Consider the following 20,633-nt stretch of genomic DNA (forward strand, 5'->3'; position numbering starts at 1 on the left):
AACAAATTTCTCTCCATCCAAGCCCCTAATGCTATGGCTGTCCCAGTCAATGTTGGGAAAGTTAAAGTCCCCTAATATTACCACCCTATTTTTCTTGCAGCTGTCTGTAATCTCCTTACATATTTGCTCCTCAATTTCCCGTTGACTATTTGGGGGTCTGTAGTACAATCCTATCAAAGTGATCTCTCCCTTCTTATTTTTCAGTTCTACCCATATAGACTCAGTGGGCGAACCCTCGGATATATCCCCTCTCACTACTGCCGTGATGTTCTCCCTAATCAAGAACGCAACTCCCCCTCCTCTCTTACCTCCTGCTCTATCTTTCCTATAGCATCTGTACCCTGGAACATTGAGCTGCCAGTCCTGCCCCTCCCTTAGCCATGTTTCAGTAATAGCTATAACATCCCAGTCCCATGTAGCCATCCATGCCCTGAGTTCATCTGCCTTGCCCATCAAACTTCTTGCATTGAAATAAATGCAGTTTAATCTAGTCTTCCCTTGGTCTTTGCCCTGCTTTCTCAGACCATCTGTCCGGTCATGTTCTGTACACTCTCCCTTACTGCCTTTTGTTTCTGTCACCACTTTATTTCCCACTGACTTCCTGCATCGGTTCCCATCCCCCTGCCACATTAGTTTAAACCCTCCCCAACAGCACTGGCAAACACTCCCCCGAGGACATTGGTTCCAGTCCTGCCCAGATGCAGACCGTCCAATTTGTACTGGTCCCACCTCCCCCAGAACCGGTTCCAATGGCCCAGGAATTTGAATCCCTCCCTCTTGCACCATCTCTCAAGCCACGTATTCATCTTAGCTATCCTGTCATTCCTACTCTGACTTGCCCGTGGCACTGGTAGCAATCCTGAGATTACTACCTTTGAGGTCCTACTCTTTAGTTTAACTCCTAACTCCCTAAATTCAGCTTGTAGGACCTCATCCTGTTTTTTACCTATATCGTTGGTGCCTATATGCACCACGACAACTGGCTGTTCACCCTCCCCCTCCAGAATGTCCTGCAGCCGCTCCGAGACATCCTTGACCCTTGCACCAGGGAGGCAACATACCATCCTGGAGTCTCGGTTGCGTCCGCAGAAACGCCTGTCTATTCCCCTTACAATCGAGTCCCCTATCACTATAGCTCTGCCACTCTTTTTCCTGCCCTCCTGTGCAGCAGAGCCAGCCACGGTGCCATGAACCTGGCCACTGCCACCTTCCCCTGGTGAGCCATCTCCCCCAACAGTATCCAAAACGGTATACCTGTTTTGGAGGGAGATGACCGCAGGGGACCCCTGCACTGCCTTCCTACTCTTCCTCTGTCTGTTGGTCACCCATTCACTATCTCCCTCGGTAATTTTTATCTGTGGTGTGACCACAGAAAAGGAGAACAAAAGTTTGGGGGGACGATTTTCTGCACAAAAACCTCTTTCTGCATCTGCCTTAAAAATACAAACATAAGGACACTTAATACCTGATTCGAAATATTTTCGTTTTATACCTTATTTGTTGCCTCATGGAAACCAACATTTTGCATTTCCTTTTCGCTCCAGATCTACTCTGGTAACGCAGGTCACAAAGCATTCCCCCTACTCTCCAACCCTACTTGACATGAATACTGCGTTTGGTCTTGACTCGTCATGTGCAACGCCATGGGAGATCAACTAATGTATTACTGCCTTTCTTAAATTTAGGGTAGGATACTCTCAGTGGCGGAGTCAGTTGGGGGGCGGGGGGGGGGTCACAATCCCCTCCAATCATTTTGAAGTTGGCCAACGTGGAGAACTGCTTCCATTTCACTCCCAGGAATCTCTGTCACCATCTTCAGGTTCGGCCTGCAAGTCTGTGTGGTCCTGGTCTGGCCTTCAGTCAAGGTATACCTGCATTCACCAGTTCCCAGCTCAGTCCCCTTCCTGCCAAGTCGGCCAAATCTCGAGTTCAATCCCCTCAGTCAGCCAAACCTATCTCCACCACTATTTACTCTGCAGCCAACCAGTCTCAACTACCTTTATGCTGGTCTGGGTCAAGTACTATGACAGTAGCAATAGTGAACCTGTTCTACAACATACTGCTATGTAAATAGAGGTAAAACTGCAGGTGGTGTACTAGCATAGTTCTTTCAGCCCATCAAAATGAGTGGCTCCAGTGGAGCCTTTCACTTTATTTCTCTCCCTCCACCCCCTTCACTAGCACCCTGGAAAGCAAATAACAGACGTGACTTGAAAAGAAACGCGTGCATTTATATAGCAGCTTTCACGACCTCATAACGTCCCAAAGCGCTTTACAGCCAACTAAGTACTTTTGAAGTGTAGTCATTGTTGTAACGTAGGACTTTAGTTGTTCTAAAACATCTATTGGTTCCTTTGACAGATTGCTGTATTAACTGTTCTGCTGTGAACAATTCTGCCTCGGGCATACTATTTCTTTAAAAGAATTATTTGCAGAAGCATTTTACTTTCTTCACAAGTATTCGCCATAGCCAATTAATCCCACTCATGGAGATCACGGAATAAATCTAGAAACCATGGCCACTGAATCATAATAAACAAGCTAAATAAGTCATAGAGAGATATGTAAGTAGGTCATTATTTTATCCAGCACATTCTATTTTAACACTGCAAATTCTAAAATGGTTTAAATGCCATCTTTTCAGGAGGCATTCAGTGGCAGGTCGTGGTGGGGGGGAGCGGGGGATGAGCTGTTGTGTCAGCTTTGACCAGTGGTAGCTCTCTCACCTCTGGGTCAGAAGGTTTGAGTTCAAACCCCACTCCAGGAAGTAGCGTGCATAATCTAAGCTAATAATCTAGTGCAGTACTGAGGGAGTACTGAATTGTCTTTTGAATGAGACATTAAACTGAGCCCTATCTGTCTGTTCATATGGACATAAAAGATCTCATGGCATATTCAAAGAAGAGCAGGGAAATTGTCCTGGCCCACATTTATCCCTCAACCAACTACAAAAAAACAGATTAGCTGGTCATTTATCTCATTGATGTTCATGGGGTCTTGCGGTGTGCAAATTAGCTGCCACATTTGCCTACAAAACAACAATGATTACACAACTTATTGGTTGCGAAATGCTTTAGGCTGTCCGGAGACACTATATAATGCAAGTTCTTTCTTTCTTTACTTCTTTTATAATAAATGCTGTTGAATTGTTTGTACAATGAGGAGTATTACTCTGCTAATTTTCTATTAGCACCATCATAATGACATAGTGTTAGTTTCTTCTTTCAAATTAAAACCCAGTAAAATAAAAAAAAGCACCCATATAATTAAGAACCCAAATGACGATAATGTAATCCCACTTAGACAGGTCATAAGATTATGGTGGGGCTCGAAGTGTCATGATGGTAACTTATGGAGTGCTCTTAAGTTTTTTTTAACATGCATTTGTGTAGCAGCCTTTAGAAGCACTGAGCTAAGCAGTACCATCCTTGGCAAGGGAGGGTTTTGTGTTGACATAGATTCCTCAGCAATGGCATCTTTTACCTAGACAATGCACCACAAGCACCTGCACAGAAAATATAAGATCACACTGGATAATTAGCTTTGGTTTGACTGCTCAAAAAGACCTCAATTATTTTTTTTGTAGATGTGGAGCTCCAGCATTACTGAATATGGACTTTTCCCATTGTAAAATAAGGACACACTACACTACAATAGTGTCAGTCATGGCTCAGTTGGGAACACTCTCGCCTCTGAGTCAGAAGGTCATGGGTTCAAGTCCCACTCCAGAGCCTTGACCACAAAATCCTGGCTGACACTCCAGTGCAATACCAAGGGAGTGCTGCACCATCAGAGGTGCTGTCTGTTGGATGAGATGTTAAACCAAGGCCCTGTCTGCCTTCTCAGGTGAATGTAAAAGATCCCATGACACTATTCCAAAGAAGAGCAGGGGAGTTATCCCCGGTGTCCTTGCCAATATTTATCCCTCAACCAACATCACTAACAAAACAGATTATCTGGTCAGTATCACATTGCTGTTTGTGGGACCTTGCTGTGCGCAATTTGGCTGCTGTGTTTCCTACATTACAACAGTGACCCTACACTTCAAAAAAATGTACTTCATTGGCTGTAAAGCGGTTTGGGACATCCTGTGGTCGTGAAAGGTGCTATATAAATTCAAGTCTTTCTTTTTTACAAGCTAGATTCTATTCTGTTATCTGGGTTGAAAGAGAATTCCAATTGATTGAGACTTGTATCAAAATCTACAAGAATCAATGTTTCACTCAGCATCTGTATCAGGATTGTTATCATCAGATCAACTATAGACAGCACTGGAAATAAACTTAAAACAAAAAATGATATTGTCATGTAGAGTGTATAGATATGAGGTTTGGATAGTAAAAAGGTGTAAAGAGTCAGATAAGGTGTAGAATCAGCGCTTGGATGATAGATTGAGCTGGACAAGCTAAATAGTCTTTTCACATCCCTATCCTCAAAGCAGTGTAGGAAATCAAAAATAATGATACATCTTCAAATTATATTTTTTTCATTAGCTATTCAACTGGAGATGCTTCATCTGGAAAATCCTGTTATCATTCTTACAATTTTCACGAGAGATACACCACAAGAGCCAACGCAGCAGTTATTTCTGATTAACTCGAATGGCTATGAATGGTCAATTCAGCATCTATCAAGTTTAAGATCTACAATGCTGATGTACTCTCTACTTTTCTATACGACAGCAATCATAGATACTCAAAGCAAAAGCTGAGATCCAGCTCAGTCCAGAAATATTGGGCATGATTTTAAATGGGAAAAACGGGTGGGTTGGGGGCTGGGGGGGGGGGGGGGGGCAGTAAAATTTTTTAAAATCTTAAACCTGCCCCCCAACCCGCCCACTTCCAGTTTTCACGGAGGTGGGACGAGGGGTGGGCGACCAACCTGCTTTCAGGAGGCAGGTCAGTTAGTGAAAGTTTTCAAGGAGGTTTTTTGTTTTTAACCCCTGGGGGCCGGGATTCCCGGGCCTTCTGAATCACGCCACATGAGAGGAGGCAAGAAGGCCCGAAACTGCAGGTATGTGCCTATATAGCTCAGCTTGTGGGCCCGGAGGAGCAGGAGTGCTTCCCCCAGGCCCAATAAGTCTACCTGCTGTGACCCTACAAACACGATCGACCTCCACCGCCCCGCCACGATCTCCGACTCTTCTCCGATCTCCAACCCCTGCGATGACCCCAACCTCCACGATCTCCGACTATCACAATGACCCCCGACCCCCGTGACTAACCCCCCCAATACGATGAGTGAGCCCCCCCCGATTACTGAACCCCCCGATGACTGATCCCCCTCACCGAAGAATGACCCCCCCCTCCCCGAAGACTGACCCACCTCCGGTGACTGAGCCCCAAACCCCCACACCCCCATCCCCCACCCCAGCGACCCCTGATGACTGACCTTTCCCCGCTCCCCTACCCCGGTCTAAAACTTACCTGAACACGTCCTCTTCCTTCTTCTCCCATCCGACTGAGGCCAGCCTGTCGGACGGGAAACCATCAAAAAAAAAGACGTCCTTACTTCAAAATCGTAAGGATGTCCGGGAAACCTGCTCTTTCGGGTTTCCCGACAGGAATTCCACCCCCCTCCACCCCTCCGCCCCACCACCCCCCGATAAAATCATGCCATTACTTCAAATCCAACCAAGAAGACAGTAAGCGCTACCCACTCCAGGCCATTATTTCACAGCACTGTCTATGGTGACCAGACCAATACTGCAGATGGGGCGTGCTGCATTTACAAAGATACCCTCAGTGTTCACTAGGTAGGTGAGACCTTTGTGACCAAGAGAAACAGTGAACTGAGAAACAGCTACTGAGGCCTTACAGAAATGTCAGAATCAATTGGGAGAATCGTCCAATCCTGGCCACAGACATAACATGGTGGTGAGTAATAACTAATTATTCAAAGCTCTTAACAGGGGAATGACGCTAGTGGTGACATTAAGAAAAGTCAGTTTTAAGATAAACCTTGGAGTTAAAATTAGATTTGTTTTAAAATGTGATTTAGGATAACATAAATGTTCATCAGGCAACACCATAAGTAGCCATTAAATCTCCAACTCAATTGCTTCAACCTAATATTTATATTAGTCACCAAGTTTCTACTTACCCAGTAAAGCTTCTGAAATTATTTCAGTGCTTTGTCTATGGATGATCCTGTACCCATATATGATAGCTTAAAAAGTATACAAAAGAAAAAAAAATGTGCAACTCCATAAGCCCTGTTTTCCAAAATAGCTTGTACAGCACTTATTACCTAGCAATTCAGGGTCACTATGGTAACAGCCATATGACAAACGGCAAACAAGCTTTCATAGGTTATTCAGAAGTAAAGCATATCAGTAACGACAAGCCACATATATATGGTACTAATGGTTTGATAATGTTGCTTCTAATCATCACAATAAATGTTTTAATATATTTTACCAAAATTGTTTTTTTCAGAACTGCTGGGTAGAATAAGATGTTGCAGAATAGAAAATTGTTTAACAGCATTTCACTAATACTGTGTGCAATATAATACCACACCCTTATCTTAAAATGAATGTGATAATTTTTTTAAAAAATTGGTAACCCTTTTATAATAGTAATTAAAAAATGCATGTACTTACAGCCAACCATCATCATAGCCACAGAAAATATCTTCTCACCATCCGTGGTAGGAGCAATATTACCAAATCCTATAGTGGTAAGGCTGGTCATTGTAAAGTAAAGGGAAGATATATACAATGAATCCTTTGTGGGTCCCCCTTCCCACTGTCCGGTGCCACTGGCATTAAAATGGTAGGGTGTTCCAATACTTAGTCCCAGCTGATAGAGCCAACTGTCCGTTTTTATTCTGTTGGTGACTTCATCGATGACCTCGTAGTCCCCGATACTGTACCATATGCAGGCGAGCCAATGAGCCACTAAGCCAAAAACGCAGACCAAGAGTACCAACACGGCAGCACCATATTCGAGATAATGGTCCAGCTTCCTGGCGACACGGCCAAGTCTTAGAAGACGTACAACCTTCAGGGAACTGAACAAGCTGCTAATACCCTGAAATCAACAAACATTGCATCATGTTATTTTGTAAAGGATACCTAAAGCAAAGAGAGAGAGCTGTGTTGACTTGTCAAGACTATGTAGAAACAAACTAATCAAGATAATAGCACCAGAAAGTATCCCAATTTTTCCATAAATAATGAAAAGTTGCGAGGAAGATCCACCTACAGACATCTCAAATGTTACTTATAGCACAGATCCCCAAAGCCTTTCGAACCATCTACAAGGCACAAGTCAGGAGTGTGATGGAATACTCTCCACTTGCCTGGATGAGTGCAGCTCCAACAACACTCAAGAAGCTTGACACCATCCAGGACAATGCAGCCCGCTTGATTGGCACCCCATCCACCACCCTAAACATTCACTCCCTTCACCACCAGCGCACTGTGGCTGCAGTGTGTACCATCCACAGGATGCACTGCAGCAACTCGCCAAGGCTTCTTCGACAGCACCTCCCAAACCCGCGACCTCTACCACCTAGAAGGACAAGAGCAGCAGGTATATGGGAACAACACCACCTGCACGTCCCCCTCCAAGTCACACACCATCCCAACTTGGAAATATATTGCCGTTCCTTCATCGTTGCTGGGTCAAAATCCTGGAACTCCCTTCCTAACAGCACTGTGGGAGAACCTTCACCACACTGACTGCAGCGGTTCAAGAAGGCGGCTCACCACCACCTTCTCGAGGGCAATTAGGGATGGGCAATAAATGCCGGCCTCGCCAGCAACACCCATATCCCATGAACAAATAAAAAAAGATATTTATATGCTATTGTTGCTATGGTGAATCATTATTATTTGGGGCTAGAATTCCATTCATTATGCAACTAAACTATGAAGTACGGGGCAGATTTCCACATAGTCATAGAGGAAAATTGAATGGGAAGGATTGTACACCCATAACGGAGCCTGTTCGATTTTCCCTCCATTAATTGAATGACTACAAAATCAGCAGGTTCTGTTATGGGCATGTGGTTCTCCCCACCTAATTTTTCTCAATGTTCTCTGCCCAGGCAATTATTTATGCCTATGTACAACACAGGAAAATCTGTCCCAATGTGTCTTGTGCGTTGTAGAACTTCATGCAATAAAAAGGTATGTGGAAAGGGCAAGGAAATAGGCTTTCAGATAGCAGCGCAGGCATGATGAGCTGAGTGGCCTCCTTCTGTGCTGTAATATTCTATGGTTCTATGATTCAATATTCTTCCTAGCATTTCATATAATTCTGCAATGATACTCAAATTAAGTTTACAAACACTCAACATCAAGAAATGGATCAATTCCGGTATTGATTCTCATACTTTACTAATGCATTAGTGTCAAAAATACTGCTGCTTTGTAATCCCAGTGTAAGGTGACAGCTGACAAAAGGAAATCAAGTTAAAAATTGAGCCAAAGATTTGTATCCACTGTATGAACTGGAATAGAGCTTTCAATTCATTCTTTTAAAATAAGCTAAGAGAGTGGATCTATTGTCAACAGACAGTTAAAAGAATATTTACACTCAGCTCTCCTGGCATTGATTTATTCATTCTTCGGATGTGGGTGAGTGACACTGGTGAGGTAGTATTTATTGTCCGTCCCTGGTTTCCCTGAGGACATTAAGAATCAACCACATAGTGTTGGTAGCGTAACATGTAGGCCATACCAGGTCAGGGAGTTAGTCCATCCCTAAAGGACGTTACTAACTCAGCTGAGCTTTCTACAACAAATCAGCAGCCCACATATCACCAGGTTTGTCAAATTCAATTTCACAACTTGCTAGTCCAGTACCATAACCATCAGGCTACTGTACCCTTTGTAGATAGTACTATACCAGCCAAATAAAGACAAAATCAGTGTAAAAACGTAAAAGTTTCATACTGGTATAAACATCCAAGCAGTGACATGCCAATATGGGTATTTTGTATTACTATTTTTTAGGTTTATATTGTAATATTGCAAGAATACAGGAGTTCTGATCAACATGAGATAAAACTCAAAAACTCATGAAGCTAGTTCTGGGAACTACAATAATACCATTAGGAAATTAGCAATCGAAACTGAATCCATATCCACTAACACATGCCTCACACTGTTAACATCACATTTAATTGTACAGTACTTCAAAGTTCTTTACACTCAGTTGCCTATTGTTCCTTAATTAAAGTTCCTCAGGCAATGGGTGTGACTGGAATCTCTATGAAGCTGGAAGAGAGTATGAGAATAGATTAGCAGCTAACATAAAAGGGAACCCAAAAGTCTTTTATAAACATATAAATAGTAAAAAGGAAGGGTGGGATCTTCTTGTGGAGGCAGAGGGTATGGCTGAGGCACTAAATGAATACTTCACAACGGTCTTCACTAGAGAAGAGGATGCTGCCATTACAGCAGTAAAGGAGGAGATAGAAGCGAAATTGGATAGGATAAAAATAGATCGAGGTACTTAAAAGATTGGCAGTACTCAAATTAGAATAGTCACCCGGTCCAGATGAGATGCATCCTAGGTTACTGAGGGAAGTAAGGGTGGAAATTGCAGAGGCTCTGGCCACAATCTTCCAATCCTCCTTAGATATGGGGATGGTGTCAGAGGACTGTTCAAAAAAGGGGAGAGGGATAAACCTGGCAATTACATGCCAGTCAGCCTATTGTCAGTGGTGGGGAAACTTTTAGAGACAATAATCCAGGACAAAATTAATTGGCACTTGGAAAAGTATGGGCTAATAAATGAAAGTCAGCCACGGATTTGTTAAAGGAAATCATGTTTGACTAACTTGATTGAGTTCTTTGATGAAGTAACGGAGAGGGTTGATGTTTTCCAAATGGACTTTCAAAATTAAAGCCCATGGGATTAAAGGGACAGTGGCAGCGTGGATACAAAATCGGCTAAGGGACAGAAATCAGAGAGTATTGGTGAACGGTTGTTTTTCAGACTGGAGGGAAGTATACAGCGGTGTTCCCCAGGGGTCAGTATTAGGACCACTGCTTTTTTTGATATTTATTAATGACCTGGACTTGGGTGTAGAGAGTACAATTTCAAAGTTTGCAGATGGCACGAAACTCGGAAATGTAGTAAACAATGTGGAGGATAGAAACAGACTTCAGGAGGACATAGACAGACTGGGGAAATGGGCAGACACATGACAGGAGAAATTTAAAGCAGAGAAGTGTGAAGTGATGCATTTTGGTAGGAAGAATGAGGAGAGGCAATATAAACTAAATGGTACAATTTTAAAGGGGGTGAAGGAACAGAGAGACCTGGGGGTGTATGTACACAAATCTTTGAAGGTGGCAGGACAACTTGAGAACGCTGTTTTTAAAAAAAAAAAGCATATGGGATCCTCGGCTTTATTAATAGAGGCATAATGTACAAAAGCAAATAAGTTATGCTGAACCTTTATAAAACACTGGTTAGGCCTCAGTTGTTGTACTGTGGTAAATTCTGGGCACCACACTTTAGGAAGGATGTCAAGGCCTGCGAGAGGGTGCAGAAGAGATTTACGAGAATGGTGCCAGGGATGAGGGACTTAAGTTATGTGGATAGACTGGAGAAGCTGGGGTTGTTCTCCTTAGAATAGAAAAGGTTAAAGGGAGGTTTGATAGAGGTGTTCAAAATCATGAACGGTTTTGACAAAGTAAATAAGGAGAAACTGTTTCCAGTGCTGGAAGGGTCGGTAACCTGAGGGCACACATTTAAGGTGATCAGCAAGAGTCAAAGGGGACATGAGGAAACATTTTTTTACACAGCAAGTTGTAATGATCCGGAATGCACTGCCTGAAAGGGTGGTGGGAGCAGATTCAATAATAATTTTCAAAAGGGAATTGGATAAATACTTGAAGGGGAAACATTTACAGGCCTATGGGGAAAAAGGAGGGGAATGGGACTAATTGGATAGCTCTTCCGAAGAGCCGGCACAGGCACGATGGAATGGCCTCCTCCTCTGCTGTACCTACTATGAGACTATGAAATTAGTGATGTTCTTGCTGTATGTGTAGGCAATGATATTCATTCTGATCCTTTCCAGGGAGCAACACATTACTCCTTGTACAAACAATGATATTTCCATTTATGCATAGTCACTTCCACATATGGTTACATGCACAGACTTCTGAACCTTCTGCCACTATACAAAGTTATTGTCACATTACACAGACAGTTTGTTTGTGTACATTTTTGATAAGATGCCCTGACGATTACCCTAAACCACACCATTTAGCATTATTTTCGCTATGGTGAATCATTATTTTATTCCTTCAAATATTATCACCTTTTAGATTTTGTAGACATTACTACATTTGTCTTTAACCTTAGATATATAATTTTAAACAGTTTAAATTAATCTGTAAGGTAGTCTTTTGTCCCCGAATATTCTCACACTTTCAGGGGCAACGGAGGTTAGCAGGAATTTCCCACTCAGGACTTTCTGGTTTTCTCATGATTCCCACAGCTTTACAAAGGCTTGTTTCATTCCATATTTCACTTTTAACCAAAAGAAAACTCAGATTGGTAAACACACCAGTGCGACAAAGTCTTGTTGTCTTAAGCGCGTGTACACAAATTAGGTATGTGGAGCTGTGGGAGTTGTCTGGATGCTGTTATTGTAGACAAAGCCTAATGTAATTCTGGTTGCTAGCTATCATTGTGTAAATAGATTCATAGGGCATGATTTTAATAAGGCGGCGGGATGGCAGCAGTGGGGGGGGTGTCAATGGGCGCATGGCAAACCCGAATAATAAAATGTTACCATTCCCCACACGATCGCGACTTAATTGATGCCCCGTAACGTTGTTTCTGGGTTTGCCGTCTGAAAGCTGCGCAGTGGGCAGACTGCGCACCCGCATATCCTGCTGTCAGCTGGAGTGTCTCTTTTTTAAGGGCCATTGCACCAATGGCTTTTGCTGGAGCAAGGAGCAAGCACGCAGGATGGAGCAGCAGAGGGGCAAGTCAGCTCCAAGATTCAATGATGCCTCACTTGAGGTGCTGCTGGCCGGGGTGAGGAGGAGGAGGGAACTATTTTACTCGGCCGACAGGAGGAAGTGCCCTGCCTCTGCCACCATGAAGGCCTGGCCTGAGGTGGCAGAGGAGGTCACTAGCAGGAGCAACATCTACTGCACCAGGGTCCAGTGCAGGAAGTGTTTCAATGACCTAACTAGGTCAGCAAAAGTGAGTACACTTATCGATTCTCCTGCTTTCTGTGGAGTACATCACACATCCACCCCCCCACCCCAACTCATTCTGCATTGCCAAGACTACTCCATCACATCACTCTTCACACTCACTTAAGGCTCATCCTCAACTTACCTTCACTTCCTGAGCACTTCCTCATCTCCCCTTTGTGACCCCACCACTACCACTCAACCCAATCCTGATCCAATGTGCTGTCTCTGTCTCATACTCACCCTCTGATGCACCTCTTTCACTGTCACCCAAAGCAATGCATTCATCGGGTGACCACTTCACCCTCACTCACTCACATGTCTGTACTTTCTCCTCTTGTAGAAGAGAGCACAAAATGCACGCGAGAGGGTGAGGACTGGAGGGGGGCCACAACAAATAGTGAGCCTCACAGAGGAGGCCCTGCAGATCAGCCGCACCCTTGAGTGCCTGTCCGTCGGGGATACTGAGACTGGCACCCCACAAACGACTGGTGACACAACTTTAACATTCATCACACACAACATGAATTGATGTTAACAATGATTGGCATGTTGAACACCTCAGTATGCTCGTCGCAACATGACACATCTGTGATGATGCTTAATATTGCCTTCTGTTCTCTTCCAGGCCATTCAACAACTGAAGTGACGGTGGAGGTGATTCCTCAGAGGAGCTCCCGGCCTCTGAGGGTGCATCTTAGTGAGCCATCCACCAGCGCAGACACTCACACCTTGGTGGGTCCTAGTAGTCAGTTAGTTGGGTTGGCACCTGGTGAGTCACCACACACAAGTGAGCACGAGCAGACACTGTTGGCAGGGGCAGCAGCACATTTGCGAGGTACTGGAACAGGTGCCACGCGCACTCTCCGCGACAGCGCAGAGGATGGAGGAGTCCACCTCCTGCATTAGTGGAATGGTGGTGCAGGTAAGTGCAGGAATATCTGCGATGGAGAGAGGGCTAGCCTTCATTGAGTTTCAAGCACGCCTCACAAATGAGTCCATTCAGGCCCTGACAACGGCCATTCGGACTCAGGGTGAACAACATTCTGCCGCTGTAAACAGGCAGACAGAAACTTTACAACTGGGCTTCCCAGGCATCACACGTGTCTTGCAGGGTAGTAGGACTGATGTTGTCCTGACCCAGGAGAGGGATGATGGCGAAAGGGGACTTGGAAGTGGGGACGCCACTCAAAGCGCTCCCACGTCTCACCCATTGCCCCCCTCTCAACTGGTACCTGCAATGCTATCTCTTCTCCAGGAGCAGGTGGAGCAGTCTTTGGCGGGTGCTTCATGGGCTCCAAAACCCAGGGGGCATAGGCCAAAAGCATCTAAGAAGTCAGGGCAAGAACATGAGCAACCTGCCACTATCTTTGCTTCAGCCACAGGGGACGCACCACGTAGAAGTAGTAGGAAGAGAAATGCTGAGGTTTAGTGATCACAAAGCGTTTGCACAAGGGTGTTTGACAGACTGACATGTTTTTCAATTATATTTGATTTTTGTTAAATTCACATTAAATGTTATACTTCTCACCACTTCATGCCCATTCTTGACTGCCTTTTGTGATAGCGCCCTTTCATGTGCTTCCTCATGAACGACGAGACTTGATGCCACCCAGTTGGTGAGTTTACAGTGGGTGTATGTGTAGTTGCAGGACTGTTTTGTGTGGGGTGGGGGGGTGGTGGTGTTGGCACTGCTCTTTCCAGGTGGTCTGAGGACTGGACTATTCTCACTTTGTGATCTCCTTATGAGAATCGTTCAAATATTAGTGACTCCCTGGCCTCACGAGCAGCCAGGTGAGCCGCTGCTCTGCCGGTGGGTTCCTCCTCGTCCTCCTCACCCTCCTCCTCAATGTTCATGGCAGATGTGGATGCTGGCAGAGGGCATGGAGCCTCATTAACCGGTACTCCTCTCTGTTGCGCCATGTTGTGCAAAGCACAACAGACGACTATAATTCGACCCACTCTCGCTGGTGGGTATTGAAGCGCTTCCCCAGACCGATCCAGGCACTGAAATTGCATCTTGAGCAGTCCTATTGCATGTTCAATGATAGACCTGGTGGTGATGTAACTGTTGTATCGACGCTGTCCCTCACTGATGGGGTTCCAGAGAGCTGTCATGAGCAAGGGGTATCCGTTGTCTCCGAGGAGTCAACCCTTAAGGGTGTTTGGTGCATGGAAGAGGGCCGGGATGTTGGATTCCCTCAGAATGAATTAATCTCCTCGAGCCTGCTCCGTCATTCAATGAGATCATGACTGATCTGATTTTTACCTCAACTCCACTTTCCTGCCTTTTCCCCATATCCTTTGACTCCCTTGCTGATCAAAAATTTGTCTAACTCAGCCTTGAATGTATTCAATGACTCAGTCTCCACAGCTTTTTGGGGTAAAGAATTCCAAAGATTCATGACCCTCTGGGAGAAGAAATTCCTTCTCATTTCTGTCTTAAATGGGCGACCCCTTATTCTGAGACTATGCCCCCTAGTTTTAGATTCCCCCATGACGGGTAACATCCTCTCAGCATCTACCCTATCGAGTCCCCTCAGAATCTTGTATGTTTCAATAAGATCTCCTCTCATTCTTCTAAACTCCAATGAGTATAGACCCAACCTGTTCAATCTTTCCTCATTAGACAACCCTTCCGTACCCGGAATCAACCTAGTGAACCTTCTCTGAACTGCCTCCAATGCAAATATGTCCTTCCTTAAATAAGGGCACCAGAACTGTACGCAGTACTCCAGGTGTGGTCTCACCAGCACCCTGTGCAGTTGTAGCATGACTTCCCTGCTTTTATACTCCATCCCCCAGAAATAAAGGCCAATATTCCGTTTGCCTTCCGGATTACCTGCTGAACCTGTATGTTGACTTTTTGTGTTTCATGTATGAGGACACCCAGATTCCTCTGTACCGCAGCATTTTGTAGTATTTCTCCATTCAAATAATATTTTGCTTTTTTATTTTTCCTCCCAAAGTGGATGACTTCACATTTTCCCACATTATATTCCATCTGCCAAATTTTTGCCCATTCACTTAACCTGTCAATATCCCTTTGCAGACACTTTGTGTCCTCATTGCAACTTGCTTTTTCACCTATCTTTGTATCATCAGCAAATTTGGCCACAAGACACTGTGTTCCTTCATCCAAGTCATTGATATATATTGTAAATAGTTGAGGCCCCAGCACGGAGCCCTGTGGCACCCTACTAGTTACAGATTGCCATTTTGAAAATGACCCTTTTATCCCGACTCTTTGTTTTCTGTTAGTTAGCCAATCCTCTATCCATGCCAGTATATATACCCACAACACCATGAGCTCTTATCTCGTGCAGTAATCTTTTATGTGGCACCTTATTGAATGCCTTTTGGAAATCCAAATATACTGCATCCATTGGTTCCCCTTTATCCACCCTGCCCGTTACTTCCTCAAAGAACTCTAATAAATTTGTTAGACATGATTTCCCCTTCATAAAACCATGTTGACTCTCCTTGATCGTATTATGAGTCTCCAAATGTCCTGCTACTACTTACTTAATATTGGATTCTAGCATTTTCCCATTGACAGATGTTAGGCTAACTGGTCTATAGTTACCTGCTTTCTGTCTCACTCCCTTCTGGACTAGGGGTGCTACGTTTGCAGTTTTCTAATCCACTGGGATCTTTCCAGAATCTAGTAAATTCTGGAAGATTACAACCAATGCATCCGCTATCTCTGTAGCCATTTCCTTTAAGTTCCTCGGATGCAAGCCATCAGGTTCAGGGGACTTGTCAGCCTTTAGACCCGTTAGTTTACCTAGTACTTTTTCTATAGTGATAGTGATTGCTTTTAGTTCCTCCCTCCCTTTTGCCCCTTGATTTTCTACTATTATTGGTATGTTATTAGTGTCTTCTACTGTGAAGACAGATACAAAATATCTGTTCAATTCCTCTGCCATATCCTTGTTTTCCATTATTATTTCCCCAGTCTCATCCTTGAAGGGACCAATGTTTACTTTAGCTACCCTCTTCCTTTTTATATACTTGTGGAAGCTTTTACTGTCAGTTTTTATATTTCTTGCTAGTTTACTCTCATAATTTATTTTCTCCCTCTTTATTATTTTTTTAGTCATCCTTTGCTGGTTTTTGAAGTTTTCCCAATCTTCGGGCTTACCAGTAATCTTTGCCATGTTGTATGCTTTTTCTTTTAACCTGATACCATTCTTTACTTGCTTAGTTAGCCATGGTTGGTTCACCCTTTTTGTGGAGTCTTTCCTCCTCACAGGGATATATTTTTGTAGCGAGTCATAAAATATCTTATTAAATGTTTGCCACTGCTTATCCACCATCATACCATCTAATCTGTTTACCCAGTCCACTTTAGCCAATTCCGCCCTCATTCCTTTATAATTGCCCTTATCTAAGTTTAATACAGTATTTTCAGACCCAAAATCCTCGCTCTCAAACTGGATGTGAAATTCTATCATTTTATGATCACTGCTTCCCAAGGGATCCTTTACTTTGAGATCATTAATTAATGCTGTTTTGTTACCCATTACTAGATCCAAAATGGCCTGTTCCCTGGTTGGTTCCCCGAAATATTAGTCTAAGAAACAGTCCCTCATACACTCTATGATCTCCTCCTCAGGGCTATTTCTGCTAATTTGATTTGTCCAATCTATGTGAAAGTTAAAATCGCCCATGATTACCTTTTTTACAAGCCCCCCTTATTTCCTGATTAATATTTTGCCCTACAGCTACTGTTGGTGGGAGTAGTATATAGGCCCCCTAAGAGTGGCTCGGTAGCACCACGACTGACCAAGCTGGCTGAGTCCTGAAGGACATAGCTGCCAGACTAGGCCTGCGGCAGGTGGTGAGCGAACCAACACGAGGGAAAAACCTACTTGACCTCGTCCTCACCAATCCACCTGTCGCAGATGCATCTGTCCATGATAGTATTGGTAGGAGTGACCGCCGCACTGTCCTCATGGAGACGAAGTCCCGTCTTCGCACTGAGGACACCATCCAACGTGTTGTGTGGCACTACCACCGTGCTAAATGGGATAGATTCAGAACAGATCTAAGCTCAAAACTGGGCATCCATGAGGCACTGTGGGCCATCAGCAGCAGCAGAATTGTATTCCAGCACAATCTGTAACCTCGTGGCCTGGCATATTCCTCAATCTACCATTACCAACAAGCTAGGGGATCAACCCTGGTTGAATGAGGAGTGTAGAAGAGTATGCCAGGAGCAGCAGCAAGTGTACTTAAAAATGAGGTGCCAACCTGGTGAAGCTACAACTCAGGACTACATGCATGCTAAACAGCGGAAGCAACATGCTATAGACAGAGCTAAGCGATTCCACAACCAACGGATCAGATCAAAGCTCTGCAGTCTTGCGACATTCAGTCATGAATGGTAGTGGACAATTAAACAACGGGAGGAGGAGGCTCTGTAAACATCCCCATCCTCAATGATGGCGGAGTCCAGCACGTGAGTGCAAAAGACAAGGCTGAAGCGTTTGCAACCATCTTCAGCCAGAAGTGCTGAGTGGATGATCCATTTCGGCCTCCTCCTGATATCCCCACCATCACAGAAGCCAGTTTTCAGCCAATTCGATTCACTCCACGTGATATCAAGAAACAGCTGAGTGCACTGGATACAGCAAAGGCTATGGGCCCCGACAACATCCCGGCTGTAGTGCTGAGGTCTTGTGCTCCAGAACTAGCCACGCCTCTAGCCAAACTGTTCCAGTACAGCTACAACACTGGCAACCACCCGACAATGTGGAAAATTGCCCAGGTATGTCCTGTCCACAAAAAGCAGGACAAATCCAATCCGGCCAATTACCGCCCCATCAGTCTACTCTCAATCATCAGCAAAGTGATGGAAGGTGTCATCGACAGAGCTATCAAGCGGCACTTACTCACCAATAACCTGCTCACCGATGCTCAGTTTGGGTTCCGCCAGGACCACTCAGCTCCAGACCTCATTACAGCCTTGGTCCAAACATGGACAAAACAGCTGAATTCCAGAAGTGAGGTGAGAGTGACTGCCCTTGACATCAAGGCAGCATTTGACCGAGTGTGGCACCAAGGAGCCCTAGTAAAATTGAAGTCAATGGGAATCAAGGGGAAATCTCTCCAGTGGCTGGAGTCATACCTAGCACAAAGGAAGATGGTAGTGGTTGTTGGAGGCCAATCATCTCAGCCCCAGGACATTGCTGCAGGAGTTCCTGAGGGCAGTGTCATAGGCCCAACCATCTTCAGTTGCTTCATCAATGACCTTCCCTCCATAATAAGATCAGAAATGGGGATGTTCGCTGATGATTGCACAGTGTTCAGTTCCATTCACAACCCCTCAGATAATGAAACAGTCCGAGCCCGCATGCAGCAAGACCTGGACAACATCCAGGCTTGGGCTCATAAGTGGCAAGTAACATTCGCGCCAGACAAGTGCCAGCCAATGACCATCTCCAACAAGAGGAAGTTTAACCACCTCCCCTTGACATTCAATGGCATTACCATTGCCGAATCCCCCACCATCAACATCCTGGGGGTCACCATTGATCAGAAACTTAACTGGACCAGCCACATAAATACTGTGGCTACAAGAACAGGTCAGAGGCTGGGTATTCTGCGGTGAGTTACTCACCTCCTGACTCCCCAAAGCCTTTCCACCATCTACAAGGCACAGGTCAGGAATGTGATGGAATACCCTCCACTTGCCTGGATGAGTGCAGCTCCAACAACACTCATGAAGCTCGACACCATCCAGGTCAAAGCAGCCCGCTTAATTGGCACCCCATCCACCACCCTAAACATTCACTCCCTTCACCGCCGGCGCACCGTGGCTGCTGTGTGTACCATCCCACAGGATGCACTGCAGCAACTCGCCAAGGCTTCTTTGACAGCACCTCTCAAACCTGCGACCTCTACCATCTAGAAGGACAAGAGCAGCAGGCACATGGGAACAACACCAGCTGCACGTTCCCCTCCAAGTCACACACCATCCCGACTTGGAAATATATCGCCGTTCCTTCGTCGTCGTTGGGTCAAAACCACCTGGAACGCCCTAGCAGCACTGTGGGAGAACCTTCACCACACGGACTGCAGCAGTTCAAGGCGGCGGCTCACCACCACCTTCTCAAGGGCAATTCGGGATGGGCAATAAATACTGGCTTTGCCAGCGATGCCCACATCCCATGAACGAATAAAAAAAAATCGATTGCACCCTGTACCCGTGGGAATCCAGCCACAGAATGGAAACCCACTGTCCTCTCCGTCTGGCTGAGATCATCCTTGGGGAAGTTGACTAAGTGCAAGGCCCTGTGAAACAAGCCGTCGGTGACCTGCCTTATGCACTTGTGGGCAGACGACTGAGAGTCCCCGGCGATGTCACCGGTGGCGCCCTGGAAGAATCCGGAGGCAAAGAAGTTGAGGGCAGTGGTCACTTTAACTGCGACGGGCAATGCGATGCCACCAGGCCAGCCGAGAGCAGCTCGGCATAAAGGAGGCTGCAGATGTCTGCGACCATCTGGCGACTCACTCTCAACCTCTGCGGGCACTGCTCCTCAGAGAGGTCCAGGAAGCTCAGCCTCGATCTCGAGGGTAGTGCCTCCTGCGACGTCGGTCCCTCTGTTGTTGCTCTCTCTGCTCTTGTGCAGGTGCCTGTGGCTCACCTCTGTGTTGTAGAGCTGCAAGTGGCGGAAGTGCATGCCATGCCTGGCGAGGGTGGTGATGTTTCTCCTCCTTTGATGTACTGGAGAATGCAGCCATTGCGCCCCCCCCCCTCCCATCCCATCCTGATGGTGTCAGTTTGACAGGGTCCAAAAAGTAGGTAAATATGTGTAAACAGAACAATTCTGAGTGCGACCAAGAATTTTCAGTCTAAACACAAAGATCTTCCAGCCAAAAGTTTGTCTGAGAGAACTGAATACCCTGCTGCAATAACTCACCTTTTAACCCCATCTGTCAAACAGGGATTTAAATGTCCAAATGGCTGCAACCCGCCTAGTTTCCCATGCCGTGTTTCACACAGCACGGGAAACATGTTGAGGCAGCATTGAAATCGCTTGCCAGCATAATTAATTACATTCATGCACAGTTCAAGTACTTTAAGTACTTCAATTGTTGGTTTAAATATCGTCCTGCCGGTTTCAATTGCTGGCGGGACTTCCGGGTTCGGGAACGACATGCGAACCCAGATAGCTCCAGAAATGCCCGATTTTGTTTCCCCCCACCTTCCCCCCCGCCCCCAACCCATCCGGACTTCAAAGTTAAAATCGTGCCCATAAAATCATACAGCACAGAAGGAGGCCATTCGGCCCATTGTGCCTGTTCTTTGTAAGAGCTATGCAATTAGTCCCACTCCCCGATCCAGAATGTCCAAACCTTTTGTTTAGATTTTTGATATCTACAGAATTACAGTTCGAAGAGCCGCATGCAGTGACCATTAGTATTCCTTTTACTCAGCTTTAGTGAA

The 20,633-nt window shown here is 45.2% G+C and overlaps 1 protein-coding gene across 1 annotated transcript in view; it reads right to left on the reverse strand.

Moving 5' to 3' along the window:
• Positions 1-20,633, reverse strand: part of kcnh5b (potassium voltage-gated channel, subfamily H (eag-related), member 5b) — a 236,730-nt gene that overhangs the window by 146,196 nt on the left and 69,901 nt on the right. Inside the window, exon 7 of the mRNA XM_067991044.1 lies at positions 6,605-7,034. Coding sequence (XP_067847145.1) covers positions 6,605-7,034 — 430 coding nt within the window. The remainder of the gene's footprint in view (positions 1-6,604; positions 7,035-20,633) is intronic.

The sequence above is a fragment of the Heptranchias perlo genome, chromosome 10 (assembly GCF_035084215.1).
Source record: "Heptranchias perlo isolate sHepPer1 chromosome 10, sHepPer1.hap1, whole genome shotgun sequence".
Lineage (NCBI taxonomy): Eukaryota > Metazoa > Chordata > Chondrichthyes > Hexanchiformes > Hexanchidae > Heptranchias > Heptranchias perlo.